Source organism: Chironomus tepperi, unplaced genomic scaffold (assembly GCF_022539635.2).
Source record: "Chironomus tepperi strain 1889 unplaced genomic scaffold, CSIRO-AGI_Ctep_v1 contig_223, whole genome shotgun sequence".
NCBI lineage: Eukaryota > Metazoa > Arthropoda > Insecta > Diptera > Chironomidae > Chironomus > Chironomus tepperi.
In genome coordinates this window covers 2,654,709-2,675,221 of record NW_027226345.1, presented here as the reverse complement: position 1 = coordinate 2,675,221, position 20,513 = coordinate 2,654,709, and the positions used below count along the sequence as shown (strand labels likewise).

At 33.4% G+C, this 20,513-nt stretch overlaps 1 protein-coding gene across 1 annotated transcript; it reads left to right on the top strand.

Annotated features, from left to right (window-relative positions):
• Positions 1 to 1,768: 1,768 nt before the first annotated feature.
• Positions 1,769 to 20,513, top strand: LOC139091129 (uncharacterized). Its single transcript, XM_070641071.1, has 4 exons — positions 1,769 to 1,838; positions 17,609 to 18,593; positions 19,177 to 19,313; positions 20,284 to 20,513. Exons 1-4 carry the CDS (start codon positions 1,769 to 1,771, stop codon positions 20,511 to 20,513), a joined length of 1,422 nt encoding a protein of 473 aa, XP_070497172.1.

Below are 20,513 nucleotides of genomic sequence, written 5' to 3'. Positions count from 1 at the left end.
ACCTCATATTTAAATCGGAACAATCGCATTTATAAGAATTTATACCCAAGATTACACTCTATTCAGACTCTCAAAAATTCTTTGGCTGCTTGTGCAGATTGGAATATGGAGAATCGAACTTAGACTCTCAGGTCTGATGCCTAACCATTCGACTATCGAGTCCACATTCTGAAACTGACACAATCGCCTATGTATGACTTGATATCCAAGATTACACTATATTCAGATATCCACGAATTCTTTAAGTCCCTGAGCAAATTGGAATTTGGAGAATCAAACCCAAACTCTTAGGTCTGATGCCTAACCAGTCGGCTGCTAAGGCCTCAATCTTGAATCGGCACAATCGTCTATATCTGGCTTGATACACAAGATTACACTCTATTCTGACAGACATGAATTCCTTGGGAGCTTGAACAGATTTGAACCTGGAGAATCGAACCCTAGAACTCACAAAATAGTGATACTGACATCCTGTCTGATGCTCAACCATTCGACTGCAGAAGCCTCAGTCTCGAACTTGTACTTACTTCACTTGGGTTTACGTGGGCCCATTGCCGCATTATAGTGCAATAACTCGAATCAGCATCTTCTACAACATCCTCTTGGTTTCTCTTAGAAAGCTCCGTATGCCGATTATGTTGCGTAACTCCATGCTGAACTGGCAAATTCACTTAAACAACCAAGATACCACTCTGTTAAGGCACCACAAATACTTTTCAATTCTCAGTAAATTCAAATGTTTCCAGAAGCTTAAAGCAATTCCAATCACTCATAATTCTATGAACTATAAACTAATATTCATCTTAACTTTACAAACAATACCGTCCACAATAGCAACTTACTACAATGTCAATGCATTTAATTAGGTGGTCTGAACAAACTAGATGTTAATTTATCATCAGATTCACAGTCTTTAACAATAAATTCATTTATAATCAGCATAGAACAACCGCATGTTTAATTAATAGCAACATTTTCTATTTGAATTAACTTTAATGATTAAACACTACAAATTAATTTTCGTATCATATTGTTGTTTGGCTGTTTAACTAATCCTTAAACAGTATGAAATTGAATTCGAAAACATAAAGCTATACTGTCAGATACAAATATACATAGCTTGAAATATATTTTCTGTTTGAGGTTTTAATGAACTTAATTACATCTGTTTCTACTTGATTCTATTAATTATTGTTATCAATAAATTTCAATTAAAGATCGATTTTTTTGTTTTTCGGGTAAGTGAATGGAAGTAGCTAGTTTTTTTTGGGTATTTAATAAATATTTAATGGGATTTGTTTAAGGACTTTTGAATTATTTAAGAGAATATCGACAATTGAAAAATTAAGCTTACTGGATGATTTGTAACCCTGCCCTGGACAAGCAAACTGGATGGCTTGTCAACTTATACTGCTAACTGACTAGGCAGCGGCGTAGCTAACAACTACACAAGGTTGAGATGTAGGGAGGGGAATTGAATGAATTGCAAAAATTATGGATGGATTTTGGGATATTTTTCACAAAAACCCCTAGGTTCCTTCTCTCTAATTTTGGTGATTAAACCCCTCTCTGATGATGTCACTATGACTAACGTGAAGGATTAGTGTGTCATGGGTTAGGAGGTTAGGAGATAGACATTGTTCAGAGTTCATACTTACATAATTCAAAGCTCAAACCAGAGTTGACAGACCTCCACACTCTAAACGTTCAAAAAAGGACCGTACTTCAGTAAAGAAACAAACTTACACGGAAGACACACTTCGAATAAATGGCTGAAAATTCAGGCCCATGCCAGCGTGACTATGGTTTTAGTCCCGATTCGATGAAATCTAGTCTGAGTAAAGAGTCAAATTCGATGGGAATTTATTTTCGTCTATTTCTATGCCGTGTGCTCTCAGGGTTAAGAAATTGAATGATAATGTTTAGTCGAAGTACTTTAACAGAAAAAGAGACCATTTAGATATCGTATCCCTAACATACAATAATCATGCTCACCTTAATGAGCGTGCTTATGAGAACACTCAATTAATTTAATTAAGCATGCTAAATTTGTGATTTTCATTAGCATGTTCCTTGTCTGTTAAGGGTGGATGCTTTTCTGCACCAAAAAAATATGTTCTTTGCCTGATAGAAGCTTTACAATAAACCTCCACACTTTCTCTTATCACCATTTTACCTCTAAAGTTCTTCAATCACTTTCAAAAACAAATCAATTTTATTTTATTTTTTCCAATTCCTTCACTTGCCTGAGGATTCTACTTTGTCATCTCATTTTTTAGTGACATTTTTTCACTTTTACTTTCTCGTCATCTCATGACCGTCTCTTGACACAAGCAGTCGAAACCATCTTCACATTCATCCTTTTGACATTCAGATGAATAAATCATATTTCACGGTTCAATTGATGACAATGACTTTTTCCAATTTTTTTACTTTTATATTGAGTTGCTCTTGAAATGATTGAGGCTTTGAAGGGAACAATTTAAGGGCATGAAAAAAAGAAAAGAAAAGTTATTTGTTGTAGAAATGGAAATAAAATGATGTTCAAGATTGAATTGATTTATGAGATGTGATGGAATAAGTGCGATAAAAGCTTATTTTCGATGGTGATAATGTGGGATTGTTGATAGGGTGGGGATGGATGAAATATGAAAGTGTAAATTTGTGAGGCTTAGTATTCATAAATATTGTGAAGATCGGTAACAGTGTTCATGATTGGTTGCGTTATTCGTTGAAGTAAAGCTTTTAAATTTTTTAGAAGTTCAGTTTTGTGGATCATGTAAAGAGTCGAAGATGCTCGGTGTTGGAATGGTTTAGTACTTCGATACCTAGTTATTGCAATATCGACCCTGGGATCATTGGCTCGAGACTCTACTAGAGAACTCGGATTCGAGAGGAAATGCGACTCACAGCCTTCATTTGTAGGTTACAGGCAGTAATGTCATTAAAGGAGTTTTTGGGATCCGAATACAAACTATAGATCTAATCCAGCGTAAATGGATCGAGAATTCGTTTTAGCATTCAAGAATTCGTTTTAGCACTCATGTTTGAAATTTAGAAAACGGTTAAAAATTATTACAAAAATATAACTTTTTCTTGAATTTAAAACAAAAATTTTAAATTTTACTGTTAATTAGTTGATAATTTACAGAAATTGTACTATATACATGGTTAATTCAGTAAATATCAATTTATTTTAACAATAAAAATTTCGTGTTTTTACCGTTAAATTTTTATTCAAATTTTTGGTGCTAAAAACCTTTCAAATTCGTGCAAAACCGTACAAAATTAACGGTCAGTTTTTCTATTCGTTTACGCTGGGATCTAATGAGTATAAAGGTCTGTAGGTACGAAGTCCACTTCTTAAAAAATTGCTATCAAAAAATCAGCATGTCGCATTTCTGGGTCCTAATGATATGAACAGCCGAGATTTTTTATGCACGGTTAAAAGTCACAGTTCGAGGATTTCTAATCCACCAAAATCTAGGTCACAGATTGATAATAACTCAGATTTTTAGCTCTTTGATGGCTTTAGGTGCATACTCTTACTTACCAGAGCAACACAAATGAAAAAAGCTCAACCACGGAGCTTTTAAGGCTCCGCTAAACCTCTTTTAGTAGCACCAAATGGTAGCCACTTACGTTTGGCAGCCATATGATTGCCATTTGCCATCCACATGTAGCTTTTTTCATTTGTGTCGCTCGGGTGTACTTACTTACTTTGTTGGTCGTACTGATCAACTGTAATCCATGACTTCCCATAGATGTTGCCTTAAACTAGCTCAATCGCTAGTTATCCCTTGTCAATTCCCGATTCCAAGTACTTTGCAGCTTTCGATCGACAGCTTCCTTCCATGAGGAGTTAAGTCTACATCATCTCAAAAAACATTACAAAATTTTCAAAAATTTTTTAATTAAAACAAGTCATAGAACTTTCAAAACATAACAAGTTTAATAATTCTCCACATGCACATCCTCGTCAATATCTTACTACTTCCTACAAATTTAATTTAAATAAACTATTTACTCTAATTATTCTTGCTTACACAACATAATTAAATTGTAAAGTTTTTCCATCTCAAATACCAAGAAAAAAATGCTCAAGTTTAAAAAAATACACAAGCTTCTTATTCCTTACTACCAACAAGAATCTTAAAGTCATGAAAGCACGTAAAATTAGAGTGGATAAAGAAGAATGTTTCGGATAAAAAGGAAGAACATGAGACATAAGCGACATATGCTGTACTAAATTTGTAATAAAAAGTATTAAATTGTGTAGCTGAATGTTGGATGAATCAAATGGATATAAGGTGTCCATTTCCTTAGCTGCATGTGCATGTTTAGAGAAAAACGATCACGTCTTATGGCTGGAATGATGTTATTGGGAATATGGTTAGGTATGGCTTGACAGGAGGGATGAATAGTCACTTAGCAGTCGAATTACACCTTATACACCTAGATTTTGGACATCATATGCTTAACTAGTCACCAACTCTGACCAAAAAATCTAAAAAAATATTTCAAGTCATCTAACCATGTTTGCAGAACAAGTAGAAAAGCTTACAAACATAAAACACACACACAAAATTCCTTCTTATTTCATATCCATTCCATCCCTTTTTTTACTCCATTCGTTGTTGACAATTCCTACAACTTTCTGACACAAGACAACATCCATGTATTGTTGTCATTTGCCAATGAAAATTCTGAAGAAATAATGGAACTAAGGGGTGTGGGGGAGACTAAAAAAAGACACTGAAGGAAATATCTTATGCATGGTGCATGTCCGGAATTTTCTAAGGAAAAAAAAAATGTATAAATTTTAAAAATGTTCATAAATCATCGGATGTCATTGCAGGAACATCATGAATGAGTAAAAAAGAAATATTAAAAAAAAAATTTTTTTTGCTTCCTATTCTCTCTTTTTTCCCGTTGTGATTCTTTTTCCGTAATTTGAATTATAAAGGAAGAAAAAAATGTGAATAAAGCATTAATTTAGAGGAGAAATTGAGAATGGACGAGGCTTTTTGGGTAGAATGAATTCAAATTTCGAATTTCTAACGAACTTATAAAATTCAATTTTGTGAAGAAATTTTCAAATTCGAATTTCCAACTAATTTTTTAAAATTCAAATTTCTAGCGAACTTTTCGAAATTCAAAATTCTAACGAATTTTCAAAATTCAAATTTTTAAGAATTTCTAAATTCAAATTGTTAACGAATTTTTAAAATTCATATTCCTCGCGAACTTTTCACATTCAAATTTCTACCGAATTTTTCGAAATTCCAATTTTGGACGAACTTATCGAAATTTAAATTTCCAACAAACTTTTCGAAATTCAAATTTTAATGAACTTTTCAAATTCAAATTTGTAGCGAACTTTTCGAAAGTCAAATTTCTAACGAACTTTTTGAATTCAAATTTCTAACGAGCTTTTGAAATTCAAATTTTTAGGGAACTTTTGAGTTTCGAAATTCTAACGAACTTTTAAAATTCAAACGTATAAAAAAATTTCAAATTTGAATTTCCAACGAACATTTTAAATTCAAATTTCTAACGAACTTTTGAGTTTCAAATTCAAACTTTTAAACTTCAAATTTCTAACAAACATTTCAAATTCAAAAGAATTCTTCAAAACACTAAAGTTTCATCAAACTTCAAAAATTCGCTGCATTCCCAACAACTTCCCCATATCCATCAAACTTTCAATTCATCACACTAACATCCCGTCTCATGCAAATGAAAATTATTCAAAAAACGTTTTCATTTGTATGTGTAAAAGCATTTTTTGATTCATTTCATTTTTATTTCTCTTGAAGAAAATTGAATATGAACAGCAAGAAAGTATCAGCAGCAGTAGCTATACTGAGCAAAAAAAAAAAAAGATGTTCCTTCCTTAAAGTGCTTATGACGCATGAGGAAATATGAAATGATACTATTGTGTATAAATTTTACTGAACTAAGTATATTCAATTCAATATTATGTTCATACACCTCTCATTCATATTCACACTTTTCAACTGCCATTTGCATACGTGCCTTGAATTGCATTGTCATGATCATCGTGTATTTTACAAGGATGTGATTTTGTACTATCACTAAAAATGAGTAGCGAAGTCATTTGCGTATAGGATAGGAAGCGAATTATGTTTGGCAGAGTTGTGAGATTGGTTGTCTCCTTCATGCCCCGTCCTCCTTCATACCCCGTCCTTCTCCATACCCCGTCTTCCTTCATACCCCGTCCTCTTCCATACCCCGTCCTCTTCCATACCCCGTCCTCTTTCATACCCCGTCCTCTTTCATACCCCGTCCTCTTTCATACCCCGTCCTCTTCCATACCCCGTCCTCTTTCATACCCCGTCCTCTTCCATACCCCGTCCTCTTTCATACCTCGTCCTCTTTCATACCTCGTCCTCTTCCATACCCCGTCCTCTTTCATACCCCGTCCTCTTCCATACCCCGTCCTCTTCCATACCCCGTCCTCTTTCATACCCCGTCCTCCTCCATGCCACGTCATCCTCCTAACCCCATTTGCCATCTCTTAAAAATTCATCAAATCGACAAGAATCCGAAACAGATTGTTCCAAAAAAACTAACAATAGCTCTAAGTACAGCAATACAATGTAAATATATCCGTGCATATTAAAATGAATAGAAATTGTACGAGGAACATTTCCGATTCAAAAATGATAGTAACATTAACTGTGGAATAGAAAATAAAAAAAAGAGAAAATTTAAAATTTCACCACATCATTAAAAGTTTAGCATTCCACATGTTTCACATGCTGTAGATGGAAAGGAACAAAAGTGAGATGGAGAGAGAGAGTTGGAGATATAAGAATTAAAATAACATAAGAGATTTCTTTTGTCCTTTTTTTATAGTGAAACTATTTTTAGGAGAAAATGAGGAAATGTTGGTGGATGAGTTGGGATGTCTTGGGTGATGAATTTAATTTTTGATGTTGCATTTAGTAGACAATGTGACTATTTATATTTCAAATTTTGAAATTTGATGAAATTTTTGGATTTATTGAAACTTTTAAATTCAACCTAATTTTCAAATTCATCCAAATTGTCATATCCATTAAGATTTTTAAGTTTTTTCAAATTTTTAAATTCCTTCAAATTTTTAAATTCTTTCAAATTTTCAAATTCTGTAAAAGTTTCAAAATCTTTCAAATTTTCAAAATCTTTCAAATTTTCAAATTCATTCAAATTTTCAAATTCTTTCAAATTTTCAACTTCTGTAAAAGTTTCAAATTCTTTCAAATTTTCAAATTCATTCAAATTTTCAAATTTTTTAAAATTTTTAAATTCTTTCAAATTTTTAAATTCTTTCAAATTTTCAAATTCTGTAAAAGTTTCAAAATCTTTCAAATTTTCAAAATCTTTCAAATTTTCAAATTCATTCAAATTTTCAAATTCTTTCAAATTTTCAACTTCTGTAAAAGTTTCAAATTCTTTCAAATTTTCAAATTCTGTAAAAGTTTCAAAATCTTTCAAATTTTCAAATTCATTCAAATTTTCAAATTTTCAAAATCATTCAAATTTTCAAATTCTTTCAAAATTTCAACTTCTGTAAAAGTTTCAAATTCTTTCAAATTTTCAAATTCATTCAAATTTTCAAATTTTTTAAAATTTTTAAATTCTTTCAAATTTTTAAATTCTTTCAAATTTTCAAATTCTTTCAAATTTTCAAATTCTGTAAAAGTTTTAAATTCATTCAAATTTTCAAAATCATTCAAATTTTCAAATTCTTTCAAATTTTCAAATTCTTTCAAATTTTCAAATTCTTTCAAATTTTCAAATTCTTTCAAATTTTCAAATTCATTTAAATTTTCAAATTCTTTCAAATTTTCAAAATCATTAAAATTTGTAAATTTTAACTTTTAAACTCCTAAATTCATTTAAATTTATAAATTTTTAAATTTTTAACTTTTAATTGTTTTGAATCTGTGAATAAAACTTAAATTTTAAAATTTAATTTTTAAGTTTTTGTAATTTTTGAAATCTTTGCCATATTGTTACTTTTTAAAGAATCTTTCAAAATTATGTCAATTGCGCTCCATATCCCAAAAAATCTCTCAAAAACTCTCCCCAATTCTATTACTATTTTACTCCATTCTATTCTATATATCCGTTAGTATCTATCGCATTCATGCAATAATAATAGTATCACGAAGGAATTTAAATGTAACAAAAGATAAAAAGCTCTCATCGTCAGTCCAAAAACATCTGTCGTATAGCTGATGAAAAGGAAATTGTTGTACCAAAAAAAGATGGATAAAAGTAAATAGAACTGAAAAGGGGACGAATGACTTAAAGACGTATTTTGTGGAATCAGATTTATTACAATGGACATATTTTGTTAAAAATATTCAAGCTTTATAGCACAAAATAAAATATTTTCATTTCCACAGATTTTATTTCCTAGAATTCTTCGAATTGTATGTCAAGGCTAGGGCACTTTTCATCATCATTATCATAAAAGTTGATATCCCTAAAAATAAATTTACCACAAACATTGACCCCCATTGGGACAATTTATTCCTTTCTATTTTTTGGGACACTTTTAGTCCAAATTAAAATCGATGCTTAACATTTCAAATGTGATAAACACTTTTATGAGTCTCATGTCATTACACAAAACATTTTTCATTTGATGCGCTGGAAGTTGCTTTAAATTGTGTGAGATGAGAAAAAAATAAATTAAGTTTCACAAACAGAATTATTTCTTGCTGTGAGGATTTTTTGTTTGCTTTTATTTTGAATTTTTGTGTATTGTTGATGATGATGATGAATTTAAGATGTCTGGAGGAATTTTTCTGGGGAATTTCTTGAGTTTACTTCCGGTTTTAGTTAGTTTGTGACAGTGGTGGGCAACTTGTATCCCGCCTTTATGTCTTGTGTGGTTTCGGTCGAGGCTTACTTCCAAAGTCTGTCGAGAAAAATAAAACGTTGCTCATCACTACTTTATGTTTAAATGGGGCTAAGCTGTGTGTGATGTCTGATCAGAGTGGAATCAAGAATATCGAACTCAAAAAGGCGAATCTGCTGTGGTCGTGTGGCCGAAGTACGTCGGCATGATATCGAAAATCGAAATAAAAAGTAGTCTATAATTTAGTCATAATTAGACAACAGACTGGATATCTGTATCACTATTTTGTGAGTACGTGGGTTCAATTCCCAAGAGTGACCAATTTCTCATCATTATATAGAAAGTGCTGTCGATAAGACACAAATAAGACATTTCTCTGATTAATTCCGAAAAAAGAAAGCTAACTTGGAGCGAGCTACTTGAAATGACTTATTGCTTGAATCTGTCAAAGGCTAGGATGAAGATTGGCCAACACTCTGACACTTTGCACCGAACAGACAAGGAGTATGCTTACAAAATTGATCATGATCGATTGGATTGAATGACTATAGTCAACGAACATGTTCATTTAGATGAACGTAAAAGTGCATGACTGTATTTCCAACTCTAACTGAACAAACTACAACAATTAAACCTCCATCAACATATGAAACATTTGCTTCATCATAATTTTACATTAACAATGACTTTTCAATATTGATTTTATAATACACCTGAAGTGAACAATAAACGCATTTAAATTTCCATTAAAAAACTTCACAGTTAATGAAAAGCATTTGAATGAATGCAATAACTGAGCAGTAACTATGCGAATAATAAAAAAATAGTGTAAATAGAATAAAAATGCAAATTTCCATCATTTGTATGACTTTTATATATTATTTTGATATGTGAAATCAACATGAATGTAAATATGTAAGCAATGAAAATTTAATATGGAATGTAAATATTTTCGGGGATTGTTAAATATTTTGGACCATACCCTTTAGACTTATAGTTTGTAGTGGGATCCGAAATACTTGCATGTTCAACACATTGTAAAGATACGAGTACGTCATATGACCTGATGTGCCCTGGAATATATTTAGTTACAATTTGTATGCTGGTAATGAAAGTCTAGTATTAGATCTATGCTTTCTCAAAATCCCGTTCCCGACAAATTCTCGGGATAACGAGAAAGCATAATTAGATCTCAGCGGCACGTGAGTAAAGATTGACTTAAAAATCAGTTCGGCTTTTTAACAAATTTTAACAAGATTTGCTTCTTATTTCGTCCAAAATAGAATAAATCGGCTATGTGATCAGGAATCCGGCTTAAAATTGGTGTGACTCTGTATTGGTGACGGATTTGGTTTGAATGTAATTTACAAATTTAGGTAAAGTCACTCTGGCTTGGGCCCTGATTTGGATCGATTAACAAGCTTGTGTTTGTCGTGTAAGAACCAGTAGTGTGCTAATTACCAAGTTGAGTTGCGTCAATAAGCGAGTAACTTAAAGAGGATAATGAGAGAACTAATATAATAAATTAAAGGGATAGAGCCAGCTTGAGATGCAAACTAAGGGCGGCCTTGGATCCCATTTGATCTGTACGGTGTACGAAGAAGAAGAGAATACCGTGAATTACTGTTTAAGCCGTAATCTGCTGTATTTTTGCCATGACACTTCTGTATTCAGGGCTTTACTTTTCTACCTTACTGCTGTGTCTCGACAAAGCCTTAAAATGTCCAGATTTTTTGCGAATATCTTCTGGCCACTCTAGGCTTAAATGGATGAATTTGGTAAAAAAACCACATAACATCAGCTTTAATATGGTCACCTTGACATCATCGCCGCACAATCCCTCTCTTAAAATATGCAAAATTTATTTTGATCAAAGATGTTTTTGAATGTCATAAGTGAGCTTCAGTTCATAAAAAAAAAAAAAAACTTTTTTCATAGATATGGGAACGTAATATGAAATGTAATGTGACATTTATGTTTACATGAGGAACATATCGCATAGTTTTTTTTTGTGGCTTTTGCATGTGAATTTTAGATTACATGTGAATAAAAATGTGTTATTTTCATAAATTTTGTGATTCTTAATCCACAATATTTCTGAGAAATAATGCATTAAGCTTCTCCCAAAAAGTATATCCACACATAAAATTCAAACAATGAAACTATTTTGTTGACGAAAAACACGAAAGTTTTTTTTGAGCAGTAAAATAAAAGAACAAGTTTATGAAGCGTCAGAAGTTATTTTCTATAGTTCACAAAACTCAACATAATTCTGACAGTTTTTCGGTTGAAGGAAACAATAAAGTTTTGTAAACTTTTTTTTTGGAAATTTGCATAAATAGAAAAAAAGCCACGGATTTAAATCTAGATTTAAAAGCTGAAAAGCTTATGGGAGGAAGTAATTATGAATTCTGTTATGGAAACTTTCGGGCGAGAATTGGTGAAAAATTATTTAGTTTAGTGAAATTTAAGAAGTTTAAATAAAAGTTAGGACATCATTGTTAGATTATGTTGTAAATTTTGAGGTTTCTATGAAATGTAAGCTTTTTTTGACAAAATATGTGTTGCGATACTTTAACATTCTAACGATATTTGGATTTTTAGAAAAATTTCTATCATTGAAGCACATTGAAGTATGCTGTTGCACAGAAAAAGTTGCTCACCATTGATTTACGAAATGTTGGAGTCATTTAGTCTGGTGATGAGATGGTGCTGTATAGGTACATCCCTGTTACAGTTTTTAATTACTATCTTACTTTGCTGGGCGAACAGATCAACTGTGATCCATGTCCTTTCACATATAACGTCTAAAGTTGGCCTTATCGGTGGCTTTTGTATGTCTATTGACAGCTTACTTCCAGGTACAGCACGGTATGGGTAAACCTTTGATGCAGTATGCTATAGGTAGATCACTAGCATAGGTACATCTTTGATATGGTACGGTAAAGGTATAATACGATCTTGGTGCACCAATGATAAGGTACAAATTCACCGATGGAACGGATAAATGGTACGACATGACAGTACAGTGTTAGGGTATAATTGCATCAATTCCGTAGCATCGCAACACTATACCGCGCTACCGATCAAACATTAGTACAAATGCTCTATCAGGTAAAACCATCGCAGCATATCAGTGGTGTACTTATACAATATTGTTTCACCATTGGAGAAATCGGCTCCAGGATGCAAGTGAAACTATGAAATGTTAAACACAACTTCTTCTTTCAAGATATCAAACGAGCCCGAACAGCACAAAGTGTTCGTAACTGCTCCTTGATGTCGCCGCATTAGCTGCAAGATGCGTAGTTACCCTGGCGACACCGTGATGGCTGATTAAGACCAATTATTATGGTGATATACCCAGTTTGATGCATTGTGCCTCTCCCGACCCTCCTCTTGATGGATAGGATTTCATTTTAAAACATAACATTGTCTATCACGCAAAGAACTACATATCCATTTCAATAAAGCTCCCAAAACTTCACAGTCTAAAACAATCTCCTCCAAAAACTATCCAACTCTCCTAAATCCTTTTATCACAATATCATTAACAAGAAAAACTCTTGATTTTCTCTATATCCAATCAACTATAATGTAAAATTAAGAAGGGATCGAGTAATCGTTCAATATCCAATTCAATCTTCATACATACTCATATAATAAAGAAGAAGGAAAGTTTGCAATTTTTCAGCTCAATGACGAAACTAACATCAATCAGAAATCGATTTTTTTGGGTTCCACGACATCCTTACTGCTGTCCTCATTCGATGAAAATATCATCTGTTATGGTGATGAAATGCCAAATAAATGGAAAAATTTTAGTCTGCACGGAAAATTTTATGGCAATTTTGCTTCCTTCCATCTTAAAATCAATAATATGGTAAAAAATAAGAATTGAATTTTCTGCTGTATTGCAATGTTGAGTGCCATTATAAGGTTGTTGATTTCATAAAGTTTATCGAGCTTAAAGAATCATTATGCCAATTTGAGTGCCATTTAATATCAATGGTAGTTTATGATGGAATATTTATTTTCCATTTTCTCATTTTCATGTTCAATTTCAATGAAGAACTTGAGTGAGACTTTGTTTTGTAAGACGAATAGCTTCTTTGTCTGATGATTGCACTATTGGGTGAGTTTGAAGTATTGAAGGAATTTAAAAATTGTGGTGATGTTGTGATTACGTTGAGAGGTTCAGGATACCCTGACAGGCAATGTGCATACTCATCTAAATTAGCATACACATGAGTATGCTCTATCAATACAATGTCTATGCTTAGACTATTTCGTGAGCATGTTCCTAGTTTCCTCTCTTGGGGATAGTTGTAGTTGGTGGTGTAAACAGAGACGAAGTCATTTGTCACCGACAATCAGCCATAACTGACTATGTTTTCAACTGTCAGCCATAACTGGCTATCCAAAACCATATCGAAAAACATTATTTGGTGCAAATCCAGCACCATGCCAGAGTCACGATTACTTAATAACGGAATTTGAGATCATCACTAGGTTCATCAATTACTGGCAGTACAGATCAATTGTGATTCATGGTCTCGCTCAGACGACGCCTAAAGCTGGCTCTGTCGCTGGCTTTTCTCTGCCAATTACCAGTACCAAATGCAATATTGTCTCTATCATCCAAAAACAGAAACAGGATTCAGCGCCATGTCAGAGTCTTTGGCCTCCCAAGAGTCTATGTATGTGATCTATGACCTCTCTCATCGACAGCATCCTTCCAAGATAATCAGCCTAAATCTAGATTTGATAATCAGTCTAAATCGAATTCAATGCAAATTCGAATTCACTGCAAATCCACGCCAGAGTCTTACTTACTTGTTGGTGGATTTTGGATCGTTTAACCAATGTTCACAATTTGGGTTGATCATGGCTCATGAGTAGAGTGGCCAGAGGATTTTTGCAAAAAATCGGGACACTTTTGGACTTTTTTGAGTCTTAATATTCAAAGAACTATTTAAATTACGTTAGAAACTTGCGAAAAAGTTCAAAAAATAATCGAAATTTCGAAAAAAATATTTTCATTCCTGGGCTTGAACTCGGACCTTCCAAAGAAAAATTTTCAAAATTTATCCAAAATTCCAATATTTGTATGGAGTTTTTGACTTTCTTGAAAAATCGGGACATTTTTAGGCTTTGTCGGGACACAGCAGCAAGGGAGAAAAGTACAGCAGCGTCTCGGCAAAAATACAGCAGATGACCGACCTACGCATGACCCAAAATAAGCAACTATACCATTTTCTAATAACCAGCAATCACAACCCCTAGACACATTAGCAACCAATAAAACATCAATGCAACACCAAATTCAACTATCTAAAATTCCATCACACATCACATCCAAACATTTGTCATTTATTATGAGTCTCAGTTTGAACTTAAATTAGCACACATACATGAATAAAAAAATAAAATTGTCAAATGATGCATGAAAGATGATTACATCTGATGATTCTTCTTTGTTCTTTATGGGTTAAAGAAAGTGAGACGCAATTTATCACAACTATTTTCACATCAAATTTTTCAGCTATGGATCAGTGACTTTTTTATGTGATGTGAATACATCTTTTTTTATGTGAATTATTGTTAGTTTGTGGGGGGAGATGTTGGTGGTTATCAGGTTTGGGTATTGATGGGAAAAGGAGGAAAATTGTCTGGATTGCTCAGTTAGGCAAAAGGTGTGGGTTACGATAGATAGTGCTGAATTTGAAATTCTGGGTTCGAATCCCACCATCACACCTAGTGCTTGTTCGGAAGATCATCATCACTTCGGCTGAGTCGTAAGATTGAGTAACGAATGATGTAGTGTAGAATGAGAGGTGTGATTCACCAAGGTGGGCTTTTACTGAAATAGATCTAAATGCACACGCTTAGAAACGCCAGAAAATGCGGCTATAGACCACCGTCAATCTGGCTTCAGATTAGTGTAACTCTAGCTCAAGTTAGCTTGACTTGGCTCAGGTTAGCCTGGCTCATGCTCAAGTTAGCCTGACTCTAGCTCAGGTTAGCATGGCTCTTGCTCAGGTAAGCTTGACTCTTGTTCAAGTAAGCTTGACTCTTGCTCAGGTTAGCCTGGCTCTTGCTCAAGTTAGCCTGACTCTAGCTCAGGTTAGCACGGCTCTTGCTCAAGTTAGCCTGACTCTTGCTCAGATTAGCTTGACTCTTGTTCAGGTAAGCTTGACTCTAGCTCAGGTTAGCATGGCTCTTGCTCAGATTAACATGACCTGTATCAAATAAGAGTCAAGTCGATCTTCAGCCTTATTTTTAGGCATTCCTACATCATGTGCTTTCCGAGCTTACACCATCCAGGCTTATATGCTGGTATCATAAGCTATTTACAAAGTTACTTCCAAACTTAGTATTGAAATCGATTTAAATTACATTTTTCCCAACTTTTCTCCACAAAGTGCGTTCATATCCCTAAACTTTAATACATACTCAGCATCATCATTTTCCCACCATTATTACCGCAATACTTATTTGCTGCTATACCCATTACCACATTTCGCCCTACGGTTCATATAAATGATATAGAAATGTTATTTTTTTTTTCACATGCTTTATGTGTTGTCTCAAATTATGGTTATTTTCACATTGCGGCATCAGCCAGTAAAGTCATAAAAAAGGGTTGATATATAAACAGACGACTTCACATCTCCCGGTACCGTTCCTTTTTAACCATTCATCGTCTTTTGTCGCACCATAAAGTATCTAATATGTAAATATTGCCGACTTCTTATTTTTTTTTTGGCTGTTTTTCCTTATCATCTTCCTTATCTCTTATGAATATTTTTTTTGTACTCACATCTATATATTTTTTGGGTAGATAGGATGGAATGGAATGAGGGAAGAAAAATTGAGATATGAAGATGGAAAAAAGGAGTGGAAAAATTGCTTAGATTTTATTTTTATATTTTTCATGGCTTCTTCTTCTTCTGCTTCTTATTTAGACCTACATTTTTTCTAGATCATAGGATATGAAAAAATATCATCAAAATGATTTGGAGCTGCCTCAATTTATTTTGTGTATTTTTGGGAACAAAAATATAAAATTTGTTTGCATTTTGTCCAAAACTTGAATTCATGAGACTTTTATGAGCACTAAAATACTGGATTGACACATAAAATGCAACTGTACATATTTAAAGTGGTCAATAATCTTAAAATGATATCAAAGAGACATTAAAATGCACAAAAATAAGTGAAAGAAGAGAAGAGTTTTGAACAAATTAATGTTATGTCCCGATCAGCACAAATGACGCAAATTCTTACCAATTAATGCATTTGTTAATGTGATTCAGAATTTGCAGGACTTTAAGAGTCATCCGAAAATGGCTCGATGAGTCGAAGTCGTTCGGTGGCGGAATGATTTAGTACTTCGGTACATAATTATTGCAACACCGATCCAGCTATCATGGATTCGAGACTCGGCATGGTCAATTTTTGACGTGTCCTTTTTCGAATCATATGTAGTGGAAACGCGTCTCATAGGCTAGAGACAATAAGCTGATAATAGCGTCATCAAAGGAATGGTTCTGATTCCACTATAAACTCAGTAGAAGAATACAGGCACATCTAGCCTCCACATCATAGTCTTGGCAACTCTGATACCAATCCGAAATAATAACGACTTCAAAAATTCCGAAAAAAGCTTGTAGATTAGAATGAATCTAGAATTAAGCCTACATCGGCTAGATTCGGTTCCATACCAAAGTCATGTCGCTATTTTCCGACTCTTTTAGGCCGCGTACCTTTCGCGGAAATTACCAAATTTGGCGTTTATTTCGCTCGGGTCAGAGTGTGGCTTTCTCAAAAACGACTGTTATTTTTTTTTTCAATCAAATGTCGAAAAATTCGAATTTAAGACGGCCACACTCTGGCTCGGGTATCAAAATTGTTGTTAAAGTGTGAACTTCACTGGAATTGATATAAATTTGTTAATTTTCTGTAACAAAGTTCTCAGTTTTGCTTTATATTTTAAAAAGTACAGTGTGAAGTGGAAAATGATCAACATTAATTTGGTGGTTTTTGTGGTAACTATTACAGGTTAGTGGTAACTGGTATTTTGTATACTTCCTTAACATGCAAAGATATCATAGTAATCTTTCTGTATCCTGAAAGCATACTCTTTGCATGTGTAGCACTAAAGAAATGCTCACTATGCAGTTTCTGTTTGTGCTGAGTCATGGAGTTACAAACCTCCTGGTTGGCGTTCTGTCTATGTTTACTACACATGTTAAGGTTTGCATCAGACCCGAACAGAACAGGTGGAATAATCGTTCAAAATCCGGCACCAGATTGGTGAGATTCAGGCATTTTGTTGGATTTGAGCTAATTCCAGCATTAAGTCAGAGTCATTCTAGTGTTATATTTTTGACAAGGGTCTTTTGTAACCTTATAAACTTGTTTCCTTGATTTTTTTTTAATTAATTATCTACTAATTGAGTTCCACATTTTTTCGTGTATGACATCCAAAACTAGGCATCCTAGGTACAGTAAGTACAGCTGAAACTCAAAATAATTATCAACCAAAAATCCAAATCGAAATAAACATCAAATATCGCTGTCCAAAAGCTCTTAGATGTGGATCGTATCAAATTTTCGACTATAAAAACTGCGTCTGTAAGTGCATCATTTCATCATTAAAATGTAAGTATCAAAATAAAGCATAATTGAAAAGGTACAGGATTTTCAAATAATTCCATCAAATAGGTCAACTAGCATTATCATTGTTTACAACAGAACTACCAACCTTGGTTGGACCTACAACAACCTCAGTTGAAACAACAACGACTTTAGTAGATGCAACAACAACAAGTTTGGATACAACAACATCTAAGTTGGGTATAACAACTTTAATAGATACAACAACAAGCATGGATACAACAACGACTAGCTTAGATACAACAACAACTAGTTCAGATACAACAACAACCAGTGTGGATACAACAACAACTAGTGTGGATACAACAACAACTAGTTCGGATACAACAACGACAGGTTCGGATACAACAACGACCAGTGCGGATACAACAACAACTAGTGTGGATACAACAACGACCAGTTTGGATACAACAACAACAAGCATGGATACAACAACAACTATTGTGGATACAACGACAACTAGTGTGGATACAACAACAACAAGCATGGATACTACAACAACCAGTTTGGATACTACAACGACTTTAGTAGACACAACAACGACGAGCATGGACACAACAACAACAAGTACGGACACAACTACGACAACAAGTATGGTCACAACTACAACAACCATGGATACAACAACGTCCAAAACCAAACCAAAATGTACAAAATTCACAATTTCAACGACCGGCCAATCCAAAACACTTTGTATAACTGAAGAAAAGTTAAAGACCTCCGATGCTGCCCTTTATTGTAAAAGCAATGGAACTGAACTTTTTACAATTCCTGATGCTGATCATTTTAATGCATTAAAGAATTTTCTTGATGACTATTTTGGAAGTCCAATTCCATTAATAATTGGTAATGCTGTAAATGATGCAAATAATCATTGGACAATATACACAAAACCAGCTGTAGCTTTATATGCTGACATTCCGTGGACATCAAAAGCTGGAAAGGCCAATTCATGCATGCTCCTTGGTGGTCCAACACTTCAGGCAAAGGCACATGACTGCTCACAAAAAGGAATTGTTATTTGTGAATTTTAGTAAGCCTTACAGTTAAGAATGCAGCTTGTTGCAAAATTCCCAGCTTCGATTGCTAAAAAAAGTAATAAAAAAATTTTTTTGTGCATTAAAAAAATTCACTTTTTATGGATGTAATCAAAAAAATCTCTTTCAGATGGGAATATTAACTCAAATTCCACAATAAAGGTTCTCAGTTTTAATTCAACTTTTGTGTCGAAAAGTTTTCAGTCAATAAAAAAATGAATAAGTCTTCGTTATGGGTTATAGTGTGGATGATCATGAGTGGTTAGTGATGTGTTCAGAGCTCGAAGTCGACTTGAATCTATTCAGATATAAGGATCTATTTAGATTGTCGAAAAATTCGAATAATTCGAACTCAAATTATTTCAAAAAAAAAAAAAATTACGTTAAAAAGTAACGGTCAAAAAAAATTTGAATATTAAAAAAAAAAATATTTTGAAAAATTTAACGGTCGCTTTTGAGAAAGTCTGTTCGATTTTAGTTCGAGTCGTCTTCGAGCAGCTCTGATTTTGTGCATAATTTTATCAAATATGACATAATTGATGAATAATTTAATTAAAATCTAGAAATTTTGCTCCAAAGCTACGGACAAATAAACAACAACAACAATAATAATAATGGTCCATTCCGTTGTCCTATTAGAGGCCGTCGATGTGGTCTGTTACAATTTTATGATATCAAAGAATGTGCTTGTAAATGTTTGATTCAATTTCCAAGATGTAAGTGCTTTTGTGTGACATAAAGTTAATATAAAATCAATTTATTGTGCTATGTGTAGCAGCCAGTAAGCGTGTTCTCAGGATTTTGCTAAGAACACGCTTGCTAGCATGCTCAACTACTATATTCAGATGAACTATGCATTTAAGAGCATGCTAATTGTCTGCTAGGGATCTCGGTTAACTAAAATGTTGTTCTTTGGCTCTAAATCAATATTTTCTCAAAATAATCCGTCCTCGTAATGTTCAAAAGGAATTTGACGCCTAAATAGCAAAATTCGATTAATCGATCAAGAATCCGGTATCATATCCATGTGACTGTGACTTGATGACAGATTTATTCTCAATTCAAGGCCATGCAAGAGTATCGCCAACAATTTTTCTATATGTTGGATCGATTAACCGACTTGTGCTATTCGGGTCAAGTGTAGTGAACAAAAGTTTCTGAAAATTCTTCTTTGAGGAACTACAATGTAGCATAAGAATGATCACAAAATCTAAAATTTTTGAAATTAATACTTATATTAGTTTTCAAACGAGACCAACAGGAATAGCAGTGATGTAATCTTTCCAAAAAGAAATGCACTTCACTTTTTAACGATTTTGGAATCTCGAAAAACTCATTTGGGAAAAATGGTAAAAAATTCGGTGCCAGGTTGATGTAACTCTGATCTGAAGCCAGAGTTTGTAATATTAGAGTCTCAAATTAAGTTCATACTAATTTTGGAGTTGATTGTTCTCATTTTCTACGTCATTTGATTTCTGGAAAATTTTACAGTGTATAAAATTCATCTTTGGCCCTAACAAGTAAAAATCATGGGTTGATGGTATGAATAGACCTCTAATGTACCTAAAAGCGATATCTTTGCCTGCTAGGATAGGATCTTATTTAGTTCTTAGTCACTAAGTGTCAATAAAATTAATAAATCAAGAATTTCTTTTAAAAATGTCAATTTTTATAATTTTAATACAGGTAAATTTACTACAACTACAGGCACAACAGCAACGACAGCATCGACAGCATCGACAGCAACAGCAGCATCCACAGCATCAACTTCATCGATGTCTACATCAACCTCAAACCCAACAACTACTGTTTCAACCGATCCAACAACTACAGCTAGCTCTACAACTTCAACAGATCCAACAACAAGTATGATCGAAGCAACAACAATGCTAGATGAAGAATATTATGATTCATAA

Bases quoted from the DNA above. Each gene is read 5' to 3' on its own strand.
- LOC139091129 (XM_070641071.1), top strand. From the start codon at position 1,769: ATGGCTGAAAATTCAGGCCCATGCCAGCGTGACTATGGTTTTAGTCCC. The intron at 1,839-17,608 runs GTAAAGAGTCAA...TCCATCAAATAG, and splicing joins TTCGATGAAATCTAGTCTGA to GTCAACTAGCATTATCATTG. The intron at 19,314-20,283 runs GTAAGTGCTTTT...ATTTTAATACAG, and splicing joins TTTGATTCAATTTCCAAGAT to GTAAATTTACTACAACTACA.